At 28.8% G+C, this 26,677-nt stretch overlaps 1 protein-coding gene across 1 annotated transcript in view; it reads right to left on the reverse strand.

The window, feature by feature from the left end:
* Nucleotides 1–26,677, reverse strand: part of LOC121128203 (metabotropic glutamate receptor-like) — a 214,120-nt gene that overhangs the window by 2,127 nt on the left and 185,316 nt on the right. Inside the window, 5 exon segments of the mRNA XM_040723780.2 lie at nucleotides 804–873; nucleotides 3,318–3,413; nucleotides 3,489–3,704; nucleotides 4,386–4,620; nucleotides 22,932–23,161. Coding sequence (XP_040579714.2) covers nucleotides 804–873; nucleotides 3,318–3,413; nucleotides 3,489–3,704; nucleotides 4,386–4,620; nucleotides 22,932–23,161 — 847 coding nt within the window.

Below are 26,677 nucleotides of genomic sequence, written 5' to 3' on the forward strand. Positions count from 1 at the left end.
ATAATAATGCTGGTGCGTGTGTATAACAATAGTATTGTTTTAGTTTTTTCTTGTTATTAGTCTCTTACGGAAAGTATATCATGATTCATGTGGCTTTTCAACAAATGTTTAAATTTGAATTAAATAGAAAGCCGGCATGTTAAAATAAATTCTGTTTGTTCTTATAATTGTGCGCTCTCAAGACTAAAGTACTTATCAGTCATCCCAACATATTATTTTTGTTCTTTTCAAACTCTTATTATGGTTATTTCTTTCTTGAGGAAAGAGTGCGTATAAATAAATATAAGTATTGAGTAGTTACGTTTGAGAGTGCTCAAGGAAAACAGAGAGTAACACAGAGGATTTCTTGGAGAGTTATGTTCTATATTATTAAAGCAAAAATTTTCTCTGGTCAGTGTCTAGTACTCCTGCTATTATATATATAAACTACACATACAAATAAAATAAATACGTAAAAAAATACAGATTTCCTATGTGTGTTAAAAAACAAAATTGAAAATTTAGTAACCTTTAGTGACAGTAGACAATTTACGTACACTTCATCAGATATCAGTGATGCTTGCATTTGAAATATAGGAAGAAATATAATTAAAACTGTCAATACAGAGGACTTTCGAACCATAACAAAAATATGTATCCCTAAGTAAGCCCTTACGTCTTCTGTAGAGACTTTGAAAACAAGTGGATACATTTTATCAACATAACATAGTTTTGATCAAAGCAATAACTACAAGTTGTTTAGGTTTTACAAGACTGATATAAATATGTGTATTTATTAAAATATGCTAAAGTGTCATACTTACTGACAATACTCGTTGCTACTTTTTTGTAAGCACCAGAATTCATGGTTAATTTTCGAACATTTTTTTCAGGCTGCAAGGAAATGGAAATTATAGTACAATTTTTTTGATTACTTAAATAATTATTTTATGACTTATAGAAAAATATTCAATTGATTTTATATATTAATTGTAGCACGTTACTCTCATAGATTTCCTGATGCTGTTGAAATAAAAATGGAGTAATATTGTAGAAAGTAAATTAGGTTTCACCATTTGATTTTGACCTTTTACCTTTCCCCGTGAATATATCAACTGCAACTGATGGAAACGCTTTTGGCACCTTCGGACCTTGTATGTGAGGTTCTAGCTCCAAACTTAAAAATAAGCTTTGATATTGCTTGGATTAATGGTACTTTTTGCTCGTTATTTTGTTCTAACTATTTTTCGATTGGATACGTCTAAATTTTGTCAAAAGTTCTTCCTTGATTCCTTTAGATTTACAATTATTCTATTATTAACTGTTACCAATCTTTCGAATATAGATAATTCGTTTCGTAAATTCAAATAAATCTTTATTTCTTCTGGTATCTTGGTAAAATTTTTCCCAAATCTGTTGATAACATATTTTACTAGTTTCTGATAACTTTTATCATCTTTCAATTTTAGAGTAAAACTTGACCTTATCTACAATTAAATTATACTGGGATCTAAAAAACTTTTGAATTTTATCCAAAACATCGTATACTTCTATCGTAGAGTCATCCGGTATTCCCATTGACAATCTTACTTTTTCCCTCATATCCATAACCAAAAATAATCTTAAATTTGCTAATTTTTTTCTTGTGGGAAATTTTTAATGCAGGCCAGTTTCCTATAGTCATCGACATATATCCTCCATTTAATATATTCTGTGAGATTCATCTTTCCCCGTAATAATCCAGGCTGTTTAAAAAGAATTTCAGCAGAATTTGGTATATCTCAAGCAACACTTTCTTTACATCCAGCTATTACTACTTTTCTCAATAAATATAAACTGTCTACCAGGTTGTATAAATCCTCACTGTCTTTAATCATAGACGTTGTTTCCACTACTTGATCCTCGTCCTCACTTTTAAATTCCAGTAGCTCAATATCATCATCCAATGCCCTTAGTTTTAAGAGCCACTTCTGGTGATTTATATCCAGGGGTCTCAAGGTGATTGATCCTCTCATATAATTGACCATTCTTGAGCCATGACTTTTGTACATACCAACTTTTTTACTTTGTAATAATGAATTCCTTATTTTTCAGGTCATCCTTATCTCAATCTTTCTTCTCATAAACTTTATTCTCCCGAATAACCTCAAGCACATTTTTTGTATCCTAACGGCTGCAACATTTTGTATATGAGCTGTACGTATTTATTATATACTTACTAATATATTTATATAGGTAGATATATACAGTATAGATATTGGAATATTCATCATGTGAGATTCAACCCAACCTCTACATCATATTAATATACATTTATAATACTAAATACATAATAATGTTTAAAAAAAAACAATTAAATATTTTCTATGATACAGTTATTTAAAAAATATCGAGTACACTGTATCAGTTTGCTGAATATCATACTTTATCTTTCTATCTCGAAATTGGAGAAAAGTTGAAATTTATTTATCTCAACGTTTTAATAATAAGGACGTCACATCGTAGAAAAAGTTGTAGTCCTTCCCATCATGAGATGTGATCTCCTCTGACCTCATTCCTCAGCCCATGGATCGACTACGAGTCCTTCCCCCCTTATACTCCATATGACACAAAACTTAGAACCTCCTTCACATTAAAGGACCCTAAATCAACTTTCATGATTTTCTAAATCGCTAATTACCCCAATTTCTCAAAAAGTTGAGATCCTTCTTCTCCTAATCTAATAATGTATTCTCTGCTTCACTAAGCGAAGTTGTTTTAGTTTGAATAGGTTGAAATGATTGAATTTCAATTATTCGCTTGTATGCAGTCTACAATTCCGAGATAAAAAGAGAAATCACATGACGTCCGGGCAAACTTAACACACGGTCTGAAGAGTCCTATGTGTCACACATAGATGCTCTATTTTTTTTTAAACTAATCTCATTTTCACTAAGTACCCATCTTCAAAAGAGGGGTGTGAAAATTTCATTACAATTTGTTCTTTAGTTTGTCAGTTATTTTGCTAAGTGCGGTGCTTCTTTGTCATTTCCAAAATAATGAATCTTTGGTGCTTTAATTTTACATTACTTCTTGATGAGAAAAAATATCAAACAAGCTAAGCAATGACTTGAAAAGTGTTAAGGTAACTCTGCTCTATAAAGCAAATCTTAAAAATATAAAAAAATTAATAATAATTTTAAAAAGTCCAATTTTGAACGAAAATAACAAAAAAAACACGTGTTTTCTTTTCTAAGCCTGGAACTTTTCACCCCATGTGTTATAAGTGTACCCAAAATATGATACATTTTTGCTAGAATATAGTAATCCGAACTGTTACATATGTAATTTATACTTACTTGGAAGACTATAATATAGATTTTGGGTGAAAATAAGCATATTAGTGTAACATAGGCGCTTAAGGAAATTGATATGCACATTGTCGTTATCTGAAGCTGTAAAATTAGTTATATTAAATAATTTTATAAAATAGTAATACCAATAAATACATTTTTTTATGTATTTCTTACTTTGAATGAGTTACTCGTTCCAAAATATATAACTATGAGTGCGATCCAAATGATGCACGTGGTATACATGGTGAACCCAATAAATTTAGCTTCATTAAAATTTTCAGGAACCTTTCGTGTCATGATTGCGTAGTATGTACAAATTGTGATGAGTATCATGTTGTAGATTTGAGATATCAAAAAGGAGGAATCATTCACATTACATTTGAGTATCACCTAAGAAAGAAATTAGTTCAATTGTATTTTTAATTTTTTTTACTAAGTGTTGGTTAGTTGTTCCATTTAATAAAAAAATCATTTACGGTTGGTTCGGAAAAGTTGTCATTTGCTGAGAAAATAACTTATGTAAATGTTCATTTTTATACAATGCCTTCTTAAGTTCGCACATCTCGTTCAAAGTTTGAATAAAGAACAAAAGTTCTTTATTTTTACTATAAGTATAATCATATTGCATTAATCATTATTTTTCGTAAATTAATTATGCTATACATTATTCTAACCTATAAAAATAATTAATTTAGGTTGTTCCTAAAGCTACCTTATTGAGCAAATAGAGAGAACAACATTAGTAAATGTTGATCTTTCTTCCCTAAAAATATACAAAAAGGATGCGCCATATACAGCTATCATTAAATTTTGTTAATTTTTTTCTCTTTTTTTATTCCTTAGAACGATTTAAGAGAAAATACTTTTTAAAGATTAAAAAAAATGTCTATCAGAAATATTTTATACAAAATAATTAAATATGTCCTCTTAGTATCTTTATTGACTAAGTAAAGAGTTTTGACTTTTTCATAATTTGTTTGAGATGTGCAACCTAAAAATGACATTTTTTTTGCATTAGCCGTAATTGAAATTCCAAGAAAGTTGTAAATCAAATTGCTTTAGTATACATACATCATGTCTTTGAGGATAGACTTTGATGGCGGCAGGAAAAGCTGCAAAGATCCAAATTAAAGTAGCAAAAAATTGCAGTGAAACTAGGACTGAAGTTATCATGAGTTGAGATCGGGGCGATATATAGCTGGGACGACGTGCAGACGTTGCAGCTGAATGAAATATTCGACTTATACGATTCGTTTTGGTTAAAAGGGCTCCATAAGTAAAGCTGAATCCCATTCCAACAGTAAATCTATTTTAGAATAAACAGTATGTCTATAATAATAACATTAGCTTTTTTTCAATATCTATTAATTCCTTACACTGGGGAATCCTTTTCATTTTTTTATTTTATACCACCAAGCAATATTGCACAAAACAATATATACGAAATATTTTATAGACATTGATTGAGAACATACAATACACAAAAAAATTTCCTTTTTTTATATAAATTTATGAGCGTTTTATTAAAATTGCAATTTTACCTTTATAGAAAAAAGATTATCCTTGTGAAAAATAAAACATCGAGAGTGTCTTCTTTAAATCAATTTAAATTGAAAAAAAAAGATTCAAATCAAACGAGCAGCGAAAATATGTATCTACTACAAAATAAGAGGATGTTAATTTTATGTCACAGTTGAAATAATAACATTTAATATTTTGCGATTTTTGCTTTTAAATTATCTAATGACTTCAGTAGGAAATACTTTTTCCCATATCCTATGAACTTAATACCAAACAGGGGCGTTGCTCGCTTTCATCATTTTGGTGGCTTAGCCCCAAAAATTATCAACCGTTAGATAATTACGTATATAAAGGATTTTAAATTAGGCGTTGCAAGGGATATATAGAGGGAAATAGAAACAATGAATGATGGTAGAAGGAGACAGGCAGAGAGAGGGATGTCAAAAGACACAGAAGAGACATATAGAAAGAGAAAAGGGAAAGAAGGTTTTATTTTGGTCAAAAGCAGGCTCTTAATAACCTCATTGGACCAAAAAATATAATAAGAACGTGCTTGGTAATTTTATATATCTACTTACTTAATTTAAGACTAATCTGATCGATCATTCGACTTATACGGAGGATTAAGCCCCCTCCCACATAGGGGATAGCGACACAGCAGTTAACAAGTAATATAATACATCGGTCAATAGGTCCCGGCCCTAGATAGGCATACAACATTTTTGGAGAAATCCATTTTTATTCCTCTATATACTCTCCTTTTAGAACGATACATCATTCCAACGTCTCTATGGCTTTTCGATAACACGGGTGTAGAACAATTTATCGAGACCTTGAAAATATGCCTCAGTTTTGACAATCACTTCCTCATCTGAGCCAAATCTCTTTCCACGGACCTTCCTTTTGAGCTCTGCAAAGAACCAGTAGTTGTTAGGGGGCAGATCTGGAGAATACGGTTGGTGCAGTAGCAATTAACACCCCATTTTATCAATTTTGAAGCAGTTTTTATTGACTTGTGACACGGTGCATTGTTTTTGTGAAGGACCCCTTTTCTTCCTCAATTGAAATCGTTTCTGGGTAGTTTGGGCCTTCAAACGATCCAAAAAGCCGATATAATAGTCGCTGTTGATTGTTTTTCCATGTTCCAAGTAGTCTATGAACAAAATTCCATCCGAACCTTAAAATACAGAGGCCTTGAGCTTCCTAGCCGATGTTTGAGTCTTTTAACACTTTGCACAAGTTTTCTCCGTCTGCACACCACTCTAAAGACTGCCCTTCTAATTTTGGAGTGAAGTGGTTTCATCCATTGTGATGTACCCACACAAAAACTCCTTCCTATTTCATGCAAACATCTCCAAATAGCTCTTTGAATTATCTGCTCGTTGTTGCTTTTGCTCTGGTGTGAGCAAACGCGGCATCCATTTGAAAAACAGTTTTTTCATATCCAAATGTTCGTGTATGATGGTGTAAACACTACCTTTTGATAACTTCCGAGTGTCAGCTATCTATTGCAACTTCACATTGCGATTGTCCATGATTTTCAGGATTTTTTCAAGGTTTTCCGGAATAACCGGCTCATTTGGCCAAGCAGATTGTTCAACATCATCGGTGTCCGTACGACAACATTAGATATCAGCAAACCATCGTTTGACGGTTTTTTTCCGATGGAGCAGAGTATGAATAATATTTTTCAAGTAAGCTTGGGCTTGAACGGTGTTTTTACCAAAAAAAAAAGCAGTGATAAATCAACACACAAAATGCTTTGAATCCATTGTTTTTAAGAATCATAAAAGTGGCGTCACTTAAACCACTGTTACTTCATATAACCTTTTGAATGTTTATACTTCCGAAAAATATTTTGTTAGTTGCGCCATCCGGTAGTTAGGCTTGGGACTTATTCACCGATGTGTTATTCAAAACAGATCAGAGGACTACTAGTATTGGGCCATGGAACAAAAAAAAGGTTTCTTAAGCTTGATCTAATTTTCTTATTAACATTTTTTTTAATTTTCTTTAAGTTTGTCGGTGGTAAATTCTTTAAGTTTGCCCGTACGTCATACTTTCTCTTTCTATCTCGAAATTGGAGACAACAACAGTGGATAGTTGAAATTCAATAATTGAAACCTTTCAATTAGATAATCATTGGAGTTTCTACTGTATATTTATATTAATGTTTGTTTTTAGTAATTTTGTGCTTCAGGAGTTAATGGATTTGATGACATATAAAAATTTTCTCTATGCTTACTATTAAAATCATCATGTAATTATAGTGTAATGGTTCATCGTATGTCCAATAAAAAGTCGAATTGTTTTACTTCTCTGACCTCATGCCTCAGTCCTTGGATAGCCTCTGAGTCTCTCCCCTCCTGGAATACTTCACAAAAGACAATCTTTCAATCTCATCTACATAAAGAGGCCTTCTATTTACTTTTTGTGATCTTCATAAATACTTATTGTCCAAACATCTCGAAAAAGTCGAGATCCTTCTCTTTCTACTCCAGTTATATATTTTTCGATTTACAAAGTTATTTACTTATTATTATAAGGCTGTAATAATTGAATTACAACTATTTACTTTTGCAGTCTCCTATTTCGAGATACTAAGGTAAAGTATGCTTTGTCCACTAAGCTACCACGCTCCATAATTTCATAACTAATTACAATAGACGAAGTCATTGATTAAATTGACTTGCTAAAATAGCATAACAAATAAAGTGTTGTGAAAAGGACGTCTATGTACTTTTTAGAGGATAAATATTTAATTTAGAAATTTATAGCTGGCTTGCCTTGAAATTTATTTATCTACACCTTATAAAATGTTACTAAATTTTAATTATCCATTTTAAATTATATACATATCTGTATAGAGATACAGAGATTATAGAGATTCTAACGGGTTGTCATTGAAACCTGAACACTTACTTATTCAATAATTAGTAAAGGTTGAGTAATTAAAATTAATTCATATTTCGATATATTAAAGCATAAACAATTAGTTATAACACAAAAAGAAATCTGAGCTTTTTCGCTTACATTTTCTAAATACAAGCTGAGAAAATGACACTCGAACGTGATCGACGAATTTACATTCACACACTACAAGCAGTTGACCTTCTACGCCGTTTGCAAGTCCAAAACGTTGGAAAAGAAGAAGGACTCAGTCAAAAAAGCCAAACTGGACCCAAGAACTTAAATAAACGGCTTGGGTATATCCCCTCAAGTCCATGAGGGCCCACACAAGAAATCTCGGGAGTTCACACCCAACTGTCCACAGAGCTATCGAAAAAGGGGTTGGAAAGAGCCATGTGAGGGCAGAGAGGCCCAATTTGAGACCAAAAATGAAAGAAACCCATCTTTTCAATGGAACGAATCTTTTGAATGAGTCTTTAAAGTACTTTTGAACTCGTTTTTGACATTTTTGGTCCCACTACAACCTTGATGCTAAATCCCTTGACTACAAATTTTGGATGTATATCAAGGGGGAAGGCCTCCAGTATCTGTCATATATACACCAAACCCCTTAAAGCTACTGCCAGCTGGCACTGGGACACCATAACAGAGGACTGCATCTGCAGTGGGTGCCAAGCCTTTCGCCACCGCATGGAATCCGTCATTGCCGTTAAGGGTGGCTAGATTAATAATTAAAACAGCTCAGACACACATTATTATTATATATATTAATTTTGTTGAAATTCTTTCGTTAATTGGTTATAATAAATCTTGTGGAACGGAAACATTTAAAGTGTTCAGATTTTAATGCACCAATTGGTATGTTATAAAAAAACTATCATGTGCTTCAAGCTAAAATAATTGTTCAATTTTTTTAATATTAGACTTTGATATAAACTCTTTTCAAAATGTACAGCTAGTTCAAAAGATGAAATGATGGTATACCATTCAACTGTACCTTTGCATGGTTAATGTTCGTTGAGATTTGAGGCCGAACACTCGGTTCAACAAAGTGAAAAAAATCTTACAGCCAGATAAATGTGTTTTTTTTGCGGTCTGGCATGGAGCAGAGTCTTGTTTCCTGACAACAAGGTATCTTCTAGTTTCTCCCAACAAAGTAACAGTCCAGGTTAAAGACATTTGTAATATCAAAATTGTTTCGTCCGGTGCAGACTGCAGCAAGGACAATCTGCTTTTTCCACAATTATGAAAAAATAGTTAGTAAAGCGATGCCAAAAATTATGGTTACCCACCATAACAGCAAATAACGTCCTACCTGCGGATGCACAGCTGTCCCAGTTCTCAAAACTCGTAGTTAAACAGGGACCGCTCCCTGTATTGTGATTTTGAATTAGTCTATGTATATCTTACTAAAAATTTTGGCAAGTACATTAATTCGTATTTCCCATTGCGTTAACTTGGTTTATGGGATAAATAAATTAAAATGTACAGAAAACTATTTAATTACAATTTTGTATGATTTTTGAAATTTTTCAATTTCCTTGTGTATAATCTAAAAAATAATAAGATTTTTTATAACAAAAATACTTTAATCAAACAAAAATAAGAAAAAAGTACTTTATTTAATAATATTAATATATAAGCAATATAATGATAAGACCGTTTACTTTTTTATCAATAGTCTAAAAAATAAAAGGAAAAAAATATTCTTCAAAATAAATAATATATAATTAATTAATATTTAAAATACCCGACAGTATTTTTCTTTTTTTTCACATAAATAATGAATGTAGGAAAATAATCAAATTAGAATTGATTATTTTGAAATACATTTTCAATTTTAAATGAACAATGCTATCAAATATATAAAGCATAATTGATTCATTTTAAGATTGACAAATTGGCCAACATTTGGTTAAGAGTGTGTAAAATATAATTTTAATTAGCTTTTAAAATTCATTTGTAACCCTCTGATAGTGTTACCCTAGCGGTGAGTAAAATAGATAAAAAGAAACTTAAAAATAATGCGTATTGAATTGCATGATAAAAAATTGTATCATTATATTAATTTTGTCGTATCATTTTATTAACTATTTTATCCATTTTGGACTTGTAAATATTAATTAAAATACTGATAATACTTTTATGAATATAGGAAATCCTGAATAAATAAGTCTTTATTATAAAAAAATCTTTTTACATGAGTTTGGGGCTTCAAAAAAAAATAGTTTTCTATTTTTAAAAGAAGAAACATTACATTTTTATTATTAACTTTAAATTTCTATAAAATATTCAATTTTGGGAATCAAATTAGTACCCATAAGCTTTTATTAGATTGCTTTTATTATTTAAAATAATAACCACAATATTATATTTTCTCAAAGAAGGAGAATCCAAGAAATCAAAAAGATAAACAAAGAAACTACTTTTGAGCAAAGCCGTGAATTAAATTCACTATATTTCGGTTAAAAATTGCTGAATATACAAATAAATAGCAAGGAGGGATTAAATAATATCCAATTTTGACTAACGGAGGGCATACTAAATAGTTTATTTCAATACTCAAATTAAATATGATTGAGTATTGTGATGTAACTTATTTTGTTATTAGCTAAATAAATAAATTAAAAAAAAAAAGATCTTAATACAATTTAAAGAATCATCTATATGCTGAGGTTTTGTTGGAAAAAAAATATACTTTTAAAAAAATAAGAACTCGGCCTTTCTCCAAAAATATCAAAACTGAGAATTTTTTTTTCTTTCTGGAAGTTTTAAAATTGATAATTATCTGAGACTAATAAATTTGTTACAAAAAGTAAATACATTTTTAATTACAGGGCGTTAAAACCAAATTAGGGTTTGTGTGTGCGGGCAATTTTTTTAATGATGCAGCTGTTTGACGCGGTATTTTTTAAGGGCAGAAACGTTTTTATATGAAAAAAACTTTAGTGAAGTTTTTTGGCATCATGGCGATATCTGCTTCATATATAAAGAAGGTTGAATATAGAGAATAGGAACAGTGTTGCGCCGTGACGATGATTTTCGTCCACAAGCAAATTGAGTTTTCAGAAAGTTGTGCTGCCTTGGAGTCAGCAAATTGCTGGAGATCCGACTTAGGCCTGAAATGACTCAGGCCCTTTTCATGTCTCAGACAGGTCACTGAAGTGGCTGAGCGAGCACTTCCTTGGAATGAAATATGCCTCCCTCCCAAAAGTTTAGATCAAAATTTTGTCTGGGCTACGTTAAATCTAAAACAAATTGAACATGTCATGTCATCAACGATTCTCAGATTGCCTCGTTCATGGAGATAATGAGTAACATGTCAATAAACTACCACATCAATACTTGCTCCTCCTTCTGGAATCGTATCAAGGTTGTGATGTAAATGTGATGCTGGAGGTAAAGTAATTAAATGAGCTCTTTGTTAACACTCATATGTACAATTCAAAGCTAATTTTCAAATAAATCTGGCGACAGTTGTAGCCTCAGTGACAATTTAAATATTTTTTTTATTCACTGTTTTCATCTTAACACCCTGTATTCATTATGTGTTTGTCCATCATTTTATGTCATATATATGTTACATTCTAAGCTAATTTGGAGTAAAACTGGGATTTACTAAAGTGTTCAAATCTCATAAAAAGCTAATTTTTGCTAATTTGCTTGCAACACATGTTCTTTTCCTTTAATATTTTGTACCATTATTTATCAAATTAGTTGATGTTATTGTACATCAATTTGTTGAGTTGACAGGAAAACCCCTAGAATTGTTTTTAATAAATTTATTTTCTTCCTTGAATGAAGTTAATGCTTGTGTATAAAAAAGCCATAGTAAAGAACAGAAGATTATTTTTTACTTAAAACATTGTCAGCAATTTAAGTATTGTTTACTTTGTTAATGTGCCATAACTGTCAAAATACTATACAAACAGTAGTAAAGCATCCTATAACTTTGTCAAAAAAAAACCATAGTTTTCAGAATGTAAAATTATGATTTGATGAACAAAGTGGGGAGCCAAAACATGCATTACTATTTATTTACAATATTATCCCATTATTTTAAACTGTGAAGTTTCATTATGAACAAAACAACAGCTGAAAATAAATAAATAAACGTTTGTAAGTGTAAATATGTAAGAGCATCAACAAAAAAATCAACGCGTGTTCGATTTCCTCCCCCAATGGAGTGTCAGTACCAAGAAGGCTGTAGAGACCTTTAGCATTTCAATTCAGACTGCTTAAAAGATCAAGAAGTCTATAACAGCCCAATATACCAAGAAGAGACAAAACTTCTTCAGAAATAATAAAGTTGACTTTTGGAGAGCCTTCATCGGCGTGTCGAGAATGTTATTGTTATTAAATCAAAATTAGGTGCGGCAGACATTTTTTCACAAAGTTGTTCTAAACTTCAAAGTCTAGGGAGCTACAGTCAGGGATGGAGGAGGGCTAAATGGAGGCAGGCTAGAAGTAAACCATGGCTACCAACTGTTTTGATAAGTCTAATAGTAATAAAACTATGTTAACAGTGCTGAAAATATGTGTATCACATCAATATTAAGAACGATTTTAATTAAAATATTTTGCAACTTCATAACCCAGCTTTGTATAGTAACACGCCTTGGAATAATAAAGTTTTTTCTACTCCCTAGACCATTTTATACAGAGCTTTTTAAAATACGGAAGGATCAGTATATTCGTGTTCAGTAATATTAAATGTACCTTCAACATTCTTTAAATTACATATATATTCATCGATACTCTTATCAACTGTAGTGTTTATTTTTAGACGGTATAGGTGCTTTATGTAGTGACTAGATGTCTACGTAAGTATTACAATGTATTACTTTCATAATAAGACCCAACAACATGAATTACAAATGTTACAATAAACATATTTATTAGTCAGCGAAGGATTTTAGAGGATTATAAATATATATTTGTTATCGAACTTATAAGTTTTCAAATTACATTTGTTTCTGAAATTTGTCTTTTTTCAAAGAGTAAAACAATATCTTATTAAGAAGTTATGTAATATGATCTTTGAATTAAATTATACTTTTTATTTGCTATATTTGTATTTTAATATTTGAACCATATTTGATCAAAATTATAAATTATTATAGTAAAAAAACATTGAAGTATAAGTAAAGTAGAATTTATTTTTCCATTTATTAATAGTACATGTTAGCATGAAACCTATTATCCAACAGACAGGATATAAACTCTGTTACTAAACGTTCATTTTGAAAAGCATTTATAGGATTTTTATGGATAAGCTTTTATTAATATCTATTTATATTTATATAAATAGATATTAATAGACTTAGATTTGATAAAATATTCAATTCATCTCTAAAAAAACACTCTCATTTACATGAAAGGATTAGGAAAGGCATTTTTTTGTCAAAAAATGGGAATGCAATTTGATGAACTAATAAATGTTTCTATTCAAATGCCATAGGAATATTTTGAAATAATATTTTAAAAACAGAGCAGTCAATGCTCTATATAATTTTAGGAAAATAAAAATTGTAAGTTTAACTTTATAGAATATAGCAAATTATTTGTAAAATTATTTGGTTTTTTATGTGAAGAATATATCTTTTTTAATAAAAACCACAAATGATAGATTTGAAGTGAAATTATGTATAGAATGGGGACTCAAAACTTTCCGTAGTATTTAATTACGATTTTATTCCTGTTATTTTTAATTGCATGATTTCATTTCATGTAAGCAACATATAAAATAAAAATAAACAAGTTTTGGTTTATTCAATGTATGTAACGGTAAATTTTTGGATTCAACGAAAATGGCAAAGCATGTGCAATCTTCTCCACGACTGTGTCGATGCCGAGAAGGCTGCAAATACTTTTGGGGTTTCCATTCAGACTGTTTAAAATATCAAGAAGTCCATTACAGTCTTTTTCAGCACCATAAAGCCAAGGAGAACCAAATCTTATTCAGCAAAAATATGACTGACTTCTGGTCTGCCTCAATGTGGTCTTTCTGCAACCTTGACATAATATATCTAAACTTTACTGTTTGAGTATCTTGGAGAAGAATGTCTACATCCCCTATTAATTCAAATTTCGATTCTCTCAGAGTTGCTATCATAACAGCGTGGTACTCCATGGACACGGACTTCATCGTCACAAGCTCCAATCTGACTCCCGATGTCTAAGGGCTGATAAAGTTTATGAAGGAGGACAGAAAAAATAAAAACTATATGTAAATATACTATTTAAAGATTTCACTAATTGGTCTTGAGGCAACTTTTCTTGATTCCATAAAAATCCCGTTTTTCGTAATATAATCTTACTCTATGTTTGGGTCCCCACTCTGTTTACTTATGTTTATTCATTAAAAATTATTGAAAAATTAAATTTTAAGTACATAAGACAAATAAAAAATACTTTTATATATAAGTTATTTTTATATTTAGACCAATGTTATACTGAAATGACAAAAAACGAATGCAAAAATATTAGAAATGCAAAGTTTAAACTTTTTTTTTTTAAATAAAATAATATTAATTAAAGTACTAATCATCAATTTATAATATTTATGGTATTCGCATAATTTTTTATATCCATAATAAATATTAACTTTTTTCAATAATTACATGTCAATTCCTTACTAAAATATGTACTAGCAATACATACATATTAGGTATATAAATTATGCCTTATCAGAAACCATAAATTGTATATGCACCTAAAAACTTCTGATTAATAGATTTTAGTATGTGCAATGTGCCTATTCCTTTATATTTATTTAGGTTTTTTTTTTGTTGTATAAAGCTTTCTTTTGATAGTAAGATTAAGTAACATATATGTATTGATATCACGTGAATGCCAATTAAAAAATAATATATAACATTGTTTGTATATAAGTAAGCTATTGAATAACATAATTAAAAAACGTCATAACAAATAATTATCTGTTGTTAAGTGTTATTTAACACCCAGGTGAATAAGGTGTTGTTTCTGTTGTTGTTTTTTTAAATTAATTAATAAGTCCTTAAAAAAGCTGGTTGGTTATTTATAGCTACATAAACATATTTAGTTATATATTTTAAACCAATTTTTCACTTTTATATACATACATTTAGAAAAAGTCAAACAACTCATTGGTAATTATAGATTTTAACAAGTTTAGATTTTTAAACTGTACTTGAAATATCTTTTTGGTCAAGTTTAGAGAATAGTTAAGTTACTTTTTTGTTCATTTATAAAAATGAAATCCAAATTTTTGTTTAATTTTTTTTTTATATCAATGTTTATTTCTATGTAAATAAAAACAGTGTTTACATGACAGCTGGACTCGACAATTTCCTTTTTATATCTACATTTTTTACTATTTGTTAAATGGATATTTGATATCAAATTTAAAGCAAGGGAATCGACTAAACCAAAATTGTCAAAAATTGGCTATTATTGTATCAGAACCAAAAACAATATCTTCATTTTCACCCGCCTGAGATGCATTTTTATCATTATGAAAGAAAAAATTTTAAATGTTGCATGCATGCTACAAAAAAATACTGAGTCAAAAAATCATACAACGAATGAAAAAGTTTTTTTAGTACAAAATCTTATCATTCTGACACTATATATCATAAACTGATTGCACTTATATAACACGAGATATACATTACTAGAGTCATATTTTGAAGAAAAAAAAAACACACAATCTGTTCTTCTTAATAATAAACCTTTTGTGAATCCCCGATGAGGGAATAAATCAGTCCTTAATAGAGAAAAATATAAGAGCAATAACTAATCAATAAAAAAACTATGTTTTATTTTTGTAAATTAAGTTCTACGAAAGGCAGGCATTGAAATTTTCATAGACTATGTGTCAAGTAAGGAGAAGTTTACATATAAATAAGATATTAATTCAATTTTTGGTAAATAGTGACATTTGACATTATTTGCTCTTGGTTTATATCCCTTATGTAAAGAAACTTTTATGTACTTTTACTCAGCAAAAATTATAAAATCAAATTAGTTTTTAATAAAATAATATAAAGTCGTTCGGTAGGTGAAATTTAATAAACAGGTTAACAAAATTAAAAAATAAAGTACTTTGTATCAGGAATTGAAATCAGTTCATTAAAATAATTTAGAATCTAAAAACAGTAATAGATAAGGTGATCTTACAATCTCAAAAGTGAATCTCTAGAGCCTCTTGGTAAGTCTTTGTAAATTTATTATTACTAATTATCATATTCAGAGACATTTTTCAAATTATACTTGATGCGGAACACTCAATTATTCCTATTTGAATGTTTATGCAAGTTATGTTTAATAGTAATCCTACGGATATGTATTAACATTAAAATGAAGGAAAAAATGTAACAAGATAACAATTAAATTATTTTTTATTTTTTAATGTTTAACACTCCAAATTTAAATTTTAAAATTATTAGCCATCAGTTTCTGATGAGGGTGCGTGTATTTTATAAAATATAACTAAAATTTTGTAATTTTGTACAACTACACCTGTAGTTGTAGACCTCAGTGTTCACATTAATATAAAGTATAATTCCAGAAATCAAAAGAAAAACATTGGAGCGACTTTTCGGCAAAACAGTTATTAAAAATCAGTAAATCTCGATAAAAATTGGTCAAATATACAAATACATCCTGAATAAGGGATTATCTAAATAAGTAAAGAATTGCATGCAATTAGATTGAATGTTTCAGAAACATGCTTATAAATCTCGTTAAAAATAATATCTGAATCCACTTACAGAGGAATAATTGGCACTTTGATTTGAAACTATTTCTTATTGAATGTATTAGTGAAATTTATTTTAAGATAAGGTGTAGTGATGCACAAAAAAAATATATAGTGAATAAGATAAAGATTTTCCAGGAATGTGGCATCATATGTGTATAGAATGTTAATTATTTTGCGTAAAATGTTAAAATCTATTTAAAACATATATATACGACTTTTACTGTTTATGCATATGTTAACCTCTGTTTAAGTTATTCATCATTGAAGAAACATTAATGCGTAAAAAAGTGCAAACTTTTATTTTGAAGCCGTCGGATCTAATAAATATTTGTTTATATCATTGCCCTCCTTATAGTGAAGTAGTTAACATACTATTTGCGTAATATATCATCAATGCATATTCCTATTTATATATTAATCTTTGGAAATAACATTGACCAGAAATATAAAACTGTTCCTTAAATTTCTTAATTGAAAACTGATTATCCATTGAGGTTAGTTTAATTCTCTTTAATGTGTAACGAAATGTACAATGAAACTGTTTATCAGATTGCTTATGAGTTCAAAAAATTTAGTTTATATATTTATATTTTTGATAAGTGTATCTTCTTCTATTGTTATAATTATTTTAATAACAGAGATATATTCTTTTAAAGTATTTTTAATGTTGATACAGGGTCTTATAATTAAGAGTTTTTGTTTAAAAGTAACTACTTAAATAAAATGATAATCATTATTGCATTATGAAAACAATATCTATCAATTATTTTAATATATATCTATGTATTTGAAAGTACTCACTTTAGAAATAAAATAAAATAAATACCAGGAAATTTAAGCAACAGAAGTATTTCACAAATTTTACAAATTCTGATTACTGAAATTGAATTAAAATTGTTGTATTTTATATTTTAAAAATTAGAAAATTACCCAATATTCATAATTCATAACAAAAAAACTTGAAAAGTTCAATTACAATTAGTTCAATTTAAAAAATAATATGTCAATGCAATTTTTGATTTTGACGGCAGCATACGTTCCTCACTACTCCAATAAATGATAGTAACTGACTTTATTTCTAAAACAACTTCAGAATCTCGTTTCTGGAATGAAATTACGCCGATCTGACTACTATTAATACAGCATGATTTCTGCACTTTATAAAAAAGGATATTATTTTGATGCATCCTGTATAATATACCGTTTTGAACAATAATATTACTTTTAAATTAAAATTTAATTATCCTATTCGACTAATTAAATCTCCATACGAATATTTAAATTTTATAATTTAGCATTCATTAAAAAAAATCTTTATATGCCGTCAATTAAATATAAAATGCATTTGAATTGGAGGGCTCTATGAATACTTATCTCACCATTATTATATTACTTGCATAATTTATAATTAATTTTCTTTTATACAGCCAAAGGTATAAGTACTATTATAATTATATGAAAATAATATGATAATAAATTTTTGCAAATGCTCCCTGAATTTGTGTATTTTTCCAAGGCTGTTATCATTATTCTTGAAGAGAGCGCATAAAAGTATACAGTAATGACTAATGCGTGAAAGTCAAAAAGTAAGACTTGGGATTCATTGAGTAGTTAAAAGTCCTTGTTGGACTCGAAGTATAATTGAGGATTGACATCGGAGTCATTCCTGCTCGATACGTAGAGGAGTTTTTACTTTTTTATTTCATTGCTGCCCGCTGCTAGTTTAATGAAACGTAATGTCAGCCTTGCTACTCATCTCCCGAACATTCCTAAGTTGTCAGTACGTTAATTTAAAGGTTAAAAAAAAAAAATAATGGTAGATTATATTATTTTAAACTATATATGTTTATGGCTTCATTGCCCATTTTTTAAATGATATGTATCAATGATATCGTTATAAAAATGAATTAAATTTTAACATAAACTACAAGATAAATCCAATTGAATATTTCGAATAAAATTGTTCTGCCATAATTCCTTACATTTATTTTTTTGTAAAAAGACACAAAAATACAAAAACTGAATATTAATATTATGAATGCCATAAATTTTTGACAGACTACCATTTGTGAGAGTTATTATAAATTTTCTTTAAGTATTTTTTTGACAAAGTATCGATGTGATCATTCAATATTTTACATTTTGTTCCTATCTTTTTTTGACATTTAATAAATCATTTTTCACCTTTCTTAGATGTGTGTAATAAAATGTGTGATGTATTGATTATTGGTTTGACTATATGTTACGGCGTCACGTTGCTAACACAAATACACACATGTTTTTTATGTCAACTGTAAATTACCTATTCTGACTTGATACGTCATGGCTATTTCATAATTTATTATTTTTGACGAATAAACGAATTAATAAGTTATTTATACTTATGTTCCGTTTCTAAAAGAACCGGAATATCTTCATATCTTTTTGATATCAAAACCACAAGGTTAATTAGAGAAAGCATTCATATGGAAGATTAGAAATTGATTATATTACCCTTTCCTGATTAATATATGTTATATACTTCTAATAAATTTTTTCATTTATTAATTAAATTAGAAAATGATTTTTTTTACTATTTTTTATCTTAAGTACTTTTTTATATATGTGAATCATGTATAAAAAATAACTTATTAAAAGGAAAATATTAAAAATAATATAGCAATTTATCAATCATAATTTTTTAAGCCAAGAAAATATAATTTTATTACTCTTTGTCTCTTACCTATAGACTCAAAGACGAATGGATCGATTGAGGTGATATTTGGAAATTCAGTTCTTTTGTGATAATGCTCAAAAAATAAAAAAATATATATATATATTTGCAGCCAAAACGTACGGGTTTTGTTACATAGAATTTTCTTAACAACTTTTGTAAAAACTTATTTTACACAAAATAAAAGTCTTATTGAATTAAATCTTTTTTTCTAAATTTGAGGTCCATAGTTAGAAAAATATAACATAAATTATCCAATCCATTGTCATATAACATTTTTGTATTGTTAAACATACATATACCAATTTTTACACGAGTTGAAACTCCCCTAAAAACTCCTTTATATAAAATGAAATAAAAATTTATTTATATTTGCAAAACAGTTACTTATTTTTATTAATATTACCCCAATCTTTAGCATAAAACATCCTTGAAGCCGACATGTAGCTACAACATAATTGCAATTTCATAAAAGTCTTAAAATTCGTTTGATTGTCTAGAATAAATCCGGTTTTAATTACTTAGTTTGGACAAATTTATAATTATTACATAACACCACATTGGACAACCGATTTCAGGTCTCAAACATAATTAAATGTGGAGTAATTTGCGTTCAAAGAATGTATAAATTTCAAATTATGAAATTTAATTCAAAAAATAGTTTATTGAAACCATAAACTGACTTAAATACATCGAAATAATATAAACTCAGGACCGAAATGGTAATTTATTTAATTATTTAAGATATTCTGTCAAACCATTTTATGGCAATAATTATATTTGACGGCAATCACTCTTTTCATTAACTCCAACACTAAGTACTTTTTTTTAATAATTTAAAATTCTTGCAGAACTCTAAATTTGGTGGAATCCATTTTGGTAGTATAGTGTAATTATTTGTGGAGTTAAATACATTCAAATAATTTGCAAATTTAAAATTATGAAAAATTATTTTCTGTATAATAAAAATTAAAATCATTAAAGGAATTTCTTAAATCGCCCCAATAAAAGCACAAGAGCTAAATTGTAATTATTTTAATTTAATAAAGTATTCTTTAAAAATAATTTTAGCAATATTTATTTTTTGATAGCAAACGCATGTTCTTCACTACTCAAACTTATAATAGCAACTGACTGTTTAAAAAAATTAATAATCTCGCCTCTAGAATAAAACAACGACTACCCGTCTATTACTTCTACTCCAAGTTGCTATGTTTTCTAAAAAAAATGATGTTATGTTGCCCCACCCTATGTATTAATCGTATATTACGTGAAAAAAATCAAAAATTTCCCCACATGAGGATTAAATTAAAAATTTGTAAAAATATCTTTAATCTAATCATTTTTTGGAAATATATAATTATACAACCTAATATTTGAATATCAATGGGTAAACAGATTGATTAAAACATAATTATTATTTCAATATCAACGTTAACATTGATGCATATATAAGAGGCCTATTCATACATGCTGACATGGTTGTACGTAGGTACATGCCTAATTAGGTTTCAATGTTGCAACATAATTCAAACGGAAAGTTTTCTGCTAATATAAACATTTTTTCTTAGTTTTCAACACATGTAGAATAAATACAATGAAAATACCAGCAGTTTTTCTTAGATTATTTGAGAAAAAAAAAATGCAATAAATTAAATGTATACACTTTATTGGCATACATTTGTGTTGATACAAATAACTTAATTTCCTATTAAATAAATGTGGTATTGCTTAATATAACAAAATATATATCCATGTAAATCCTTTTTTTATAGCATCACATCATATTGATCAATTTTTCTTTTATTTTACATCAATATTATTTGATATATTATTTTGTATTGATGCCAAGTGTATTTTTAAACTTTAGACCAATTTCAAAAAATATTCATTTCAATATAAAGAGTTTTCTTTTAATTTTATATATCTTGAAACATGATTTTTTTAAACTTTTTTTTTACAAGAATAGTTAAGGAGTATATTTTGGATATATAGATAAATTAAAAATAATTTATATCCTTTAATTTGTTGAAATGTGTAAATCAGTTTTCAATATGAGCTCTGAAGGGTTAAAACATGACTGTTTTTTTTGATTTAATTGGTGTTGAAAAACTTTAGTATTGACATTTATAAGTGTACGAGAAATATTTCATAAATTAAGCTTTCATACAATTCTCAAACCACAAATAAAGAAATTTTATTTTAATTTTAGATCTAACTTTTTTAGCCCATTCAAAAACTATCAAAAACTTATATTTTAACTAAATATTTAAAAAAAGTCAAGGGCACTTCTCTTTATTTTTTTCCTTGTATAAAAAAATATTCATTTTGAACTGTCGTTTGCTAACTTTCATATTTTTATCAAATTTCCTTTGTTTTATTCTCTCTTCTTTTTTTCTTCTCTCAACCTTACAATCTCGTTCTAAAAAAGTTTGCAAAGATACATACCAACATGTAGTGAAAAGAATTCGTAAAATATAACGATTTTTATTCTCTTATTTATGTGAAGTGGTTGTTTGTTAGTCAAGTGAAAAAAATTGTTACCAGAGCCACTTCTGGAGCCATAAGAACCTACATGAACAATTTCAGTAAACACCATTCATTGGTTTGGTTGTGATTCCCGGACACACACGTATGCACAACCATTCGTATTTAATATATAGAGAAGAGAAAGATTGTAGTATTATATGCAACAACTATTAAAAGTAAATGGATGTATTTTTTTCTCCCTTTTGTGACTTGAAGCAACACAGTACTAATGTTCGATACACTTTTAATGTTAAATATACAAACAAATATATTTATGTATACAAAGAGTATAACAATGCCATTTACTTCTTTTGATCTATCTACTTTAAATTAACCTAAAAATTGCACAATCGATCATTACAGATATATTTTACTCAATATAGCCTCCGTTGACCAAAATAATAGTCTCGATGCACTTGCTGAACTAGATCCCGATCTAAATACTTAAATTCTAGGACAATAGAGTCAATCTGGGACTTCTTTTTTGTATAGGGACCTCTGTTGACCATTGAATCAATGTATTTTATCAGATTCAGGTCGGGGTGGCTAGGATGCCAAATACCCTTTGACACCTAGTCGTAGCATTGCATCAGGAGCCAATCCTGAGTCGTTTTGGAGGTGTGGCAGGGCATTTGTTAACCCTTTTCCTGTTAATTCCTGTCATCTTTGATACATCAGTATTGATAATATTCAAATTAATGTTCACCACAATAATGACTGCAGCGCACCTACATTCTGCCTTTGGAAATGTAATAGGGTTGAAATCTTCTGTTGTTTGTTACTCCATAGTGGGGGCTTGGCTACTAAATGAAACATTAATCTGTATATTTTACCACCAAAAAATTATTGCACCATTACGTAATTATAAATGGTAGAAAAATCATGAAATCAAATGCGTCATATTTCGTTGTTACAATCTACCCTGTTTATGGGACATTTTCAAAACAAAAATCAGATTTTGCATAATGTAAAACAGAAAAAGTTGTGAAAACACGATACAAAGATATTTACTACAAAACTCGGATTGAAACATAAAATAACTCATAAAATTCATAGTGTAAATGGCTTTTTAAAGGATTTAGTTTATCTATTTATGTTTTTTGGTTCAAATCACGTTTTAGTAATAAAAAAAATATTTAAACTACACTTACTTTCTTATCTGTACAAAATTAATAATACTTAAAACAATATATCCTACCTTTGAATGGTACAAATGATGATCCCCGGAGGTGCAATGAGAATAAATGTGTTTAAGTAACAAAGTAGAAGACCACTGAGTATAACATATGACAATTCCCTTCCAGACGCTCGAACCAACGGAGTATCCCTATACTTTATAAAGATACAGAGGGTAGCCAAGGTAAGGAGAATTCCAATAGTAGATATCACAATGGGTATAATAGCGTAAACAGTTGTCCAGTCCATATACTTTTGTAAATATAACAAAAATAAATATGTTATGATCACATTGGTGTTCATATTTTTACAGAGAGAAAAAAAAAAAAATGTCACTCTTGTTGTAGACAATGTCAAACACAAATATAGTCCGTCAACACAAAAACAGACTTTTATATTTTTCAACAGATTTTTTTCCATTGCAATTAATTATAAATTTAATTAATTCTTCGAAAGAGGCTTAAACTTCCACTAAAGAATCAAAAGAATTATCTATCACACTGATTTGAAAATTAAAATAATGTTCATTCATTTGGAGGACCATATGAACGCCAAATGAAATCTCATAAATCAAATACAAGCTTAATATTATATACGTAGTTAAACTTCCTGAGTACAGAATTCCATATCAGGAAGAAAAAAAAAGAGCAAATAACTACACTATGCAACAAAATGTAGATCTTGGAGCGCCCGCAGGTTCAAATCCACATTTATTATTGTTATTTCAGCAAACGAACATTAAAATAACAATTAAATCTTTTAACCTTTAAAACCTTATTTTTAAATCAAGTTTTTAGGTTATAACTATGATTCTGTGCCATATCGACATGAAATAAATTTATAGATGAAAATCAATGAAAATAACAAATTTCTAAAAAAATTTTAGCGTTTGAAAAATGAATTATTTATTACTTGATCTTGTTTAAATTCAATGAAAAATGTACATAACCACCCAAAAAACGAGTAAAATGATGGATCTTACACAGAAGCAAATATTTTATTAATTTATTCTTCAAGTGCTTTATATCCTAATTGAAAATATAGAATAGATCCTAAATTTCATCTTAAAAGAATTGCCTTTAAAAAAGGTTGATTTTGAATTATTATTAGCACATTTAGTTTTTGGTATTTATTTAGAAATTTTCATGAAATAAGTTGCTTAGGTTGAGTTAAATATAGATCACAATAATATTCAGGGGGTGGGGGAAAGTTTAATTTTTTATGAGTTCTTAACTAATATGATTAATAATTTAGATGTAAGTAGCTTTCTTACTCTAGTTAGAAATAGTTTTTTTGTACATATAAACTTATATAAAATACTCTGAAATATGCACATACTAAAATTAATGAATTCTCTTTCTGGGCCAGTATAAATAAAACAGAAAAATTGATATGTTTCACATTATTATTTGGTCAAATGATCCCATTTGTTACCTGTCTCTCTGCATTCATATCAAGAATGAATTTTGTATCTATTTCTCTTTTGCAGAAAATACAGATCCTCTTTTCATAAGTCTAGCTGTATATACTTCAAAAAGTAAGAGTGCTGGTAATAACACTGTACTTGAACCAGTAAAGCGAAAAATCCATAAAACCCACTTTCTAGACTCCTATATTTTAGTATAAAGGGATTTTCTAGTCCTCTCTTGTAATCTATCTAACCCAAACAGACCGTCTTAGTGAACTTTTACACCAAAATCTGTCTCAGGCATTCATTTTCTATTCCTATGATAAAACAAAACGGACAGTTCCAACTTCAAACTACCCCCTTTTCTATATTTTCCTCCACCAAAAATATCTCCCTCTTGAGTCTTTCTGTAGGATTAAAATTTGATATGTCATAGACTTCCCTACAAAATCCATTTTTTTCTAAATCGACGTTTTAGCTATGCACGTAATCCTTACATTATCTTCTACAGGTTCTTGCCATTCCATTACTATTTGCGTCTTAATTTTCATCTCCCAGTTTACATGAGAGTTCTTATTCCTAAAGGGACTAAAATCATCGAAATGTTGCATCATCTTGGCAGCTTCAGCCCGCTATGTCTCTGTCACACTGAAAATTCCTAAATCAAGATGTGAGTTCTAGAATTTTGCAGGGGAAGAAATCCAGTACATTCCATAAATTTCACGGAATCATCAAAGTACTTTAAAAGGGTGTTAAGAAGTTTAAGGAATATTTATCATATTTGTTAATTTGCGTGTTTACTGTTTTTTTTTGAAGATTGATTTTTAGAATAGTAGTTGAAATTCTAAACCGGAGCATTAAGTATAAACTATAATGTTTATATATGTACTTTGACAAGATTGCTCCGCTTTATTTATATATGTATGTTCTATATAATATATAAACCAAACAAAGAATGTAGAAAAAAATCCAAATTACTCCGATTAGGCCTTTATATATTCTAATGGTACTTATTTTTTTGAAAAATCTTACTCATTTTATTCTTTATTTTGGTTGGAGATTGCATTTCTGTTGGCAAACAACAAATAAACTTTTATATTCATTATTTCAGGTTCACATTGAGTAATCATTTAATTATTATGTTAAAAGGGAACAATTTATTTGGTAAGTTGAGTACACTATTGTCATATATAATATAATGTATAGTATTTATTTTTTGATATTCAATATGTACATAACAGCTGGTCCATTGAAATCAGAACACTAACTAATTCAATAAATAATGAATAGATACTCCGATATATTAAAAAACAAACAATTAGTTACAAAATATTACATTGGTCAATAAGTCCTAGGCCTAGCTACTAGATAGCATCACTAATAAAATATTTTTTGGAAGTAAAAAAATTCAAAAGGTTACTGTCGAAGTTTCATGACATTTGGCTTATTATTTATCGAGTTACAGTGGTTTAAGCGACGATACTTATGTGAATCTTAGCAATTTCGTGTGTTGATTTATCATTGCTTTATGATGAGGAAAACAGCGTTGAAGCCCAATGTAGGCTTGAAAAATGTTTTACATACTCTGTCCCATCAAAAACAACCAGCAAACGATGGTTTGCTGATTTCAAACGTGGTCGTTCGGACACCAGTGATGCTGATCAACTTGGTCAGCCAAATGAGAAAACATTGAAAAAAACTCTAAAAGTCAGCATGAGCAATCGCAAAGAGATAGCTGACGCTCTGAAGTTATCAAAAGTTTGTGTTTACACCATGATACACGAACATATGGGTATGAAAAAACAGTTTTCCAAATGGTTTGCCACGTTTGCTTACACCAGAGCAAAAACAACAAAGAGAAGATGATTCCAAGATCTGTTTGGAAATTTTCAGCCAAAATAAGAAGGAGTTTTAGCGTAGGTACGTTCCAATGGATGAAACATGGATTCACCAATTCAAACCAGAATCAAAACGGAAGAGTGCTGAAGTCATCCAAACACTTAGGTCCTCAAAGCACTATAGGCCAGCTGTAGGACGTCATAAAATAAGACTATATCTGCAACGGGTACTAGGTCTTCAGTTGCCGTTTGAAAGCCATCATTGCCGCTAAGGAGGGTTAGATTAATGATTAAAAGAGCACAGACACACATTTATTTTGAGTTCTAATTTAGTAGAAATTATAGTTTTAATTAATAAATTATATCTTGTTGAAGTTTAAAATTCAAAGTTTTCAGATTTTAATGGAACATGTTATAATAAGTCGATTTTTGGTGGAAGAACGAGCAAAGTAAAGATATGTCAAATTTCCCAATGGACCCTTCCCTATTGTCTGTATTGTTTTTGTGATTTTGTGGAGTATG

The sequence above is a fragment of the Lepeophtheirus salmonis genome, chromosome 13 (genome assembly GCF_016086655.4).
Source record: "Lepeophtheirus salmonis chromosome 13, UVic_Lsal_1.4, whole genome shotgun sequence".
Classification (NCBI taxonomy): Eukaryota; Metazoa; Arthropoda; class Copepoda; order Siphonostomatoida; family Caligidae; genus Lepeophtheirus; species Lepeophtheirus salmonis.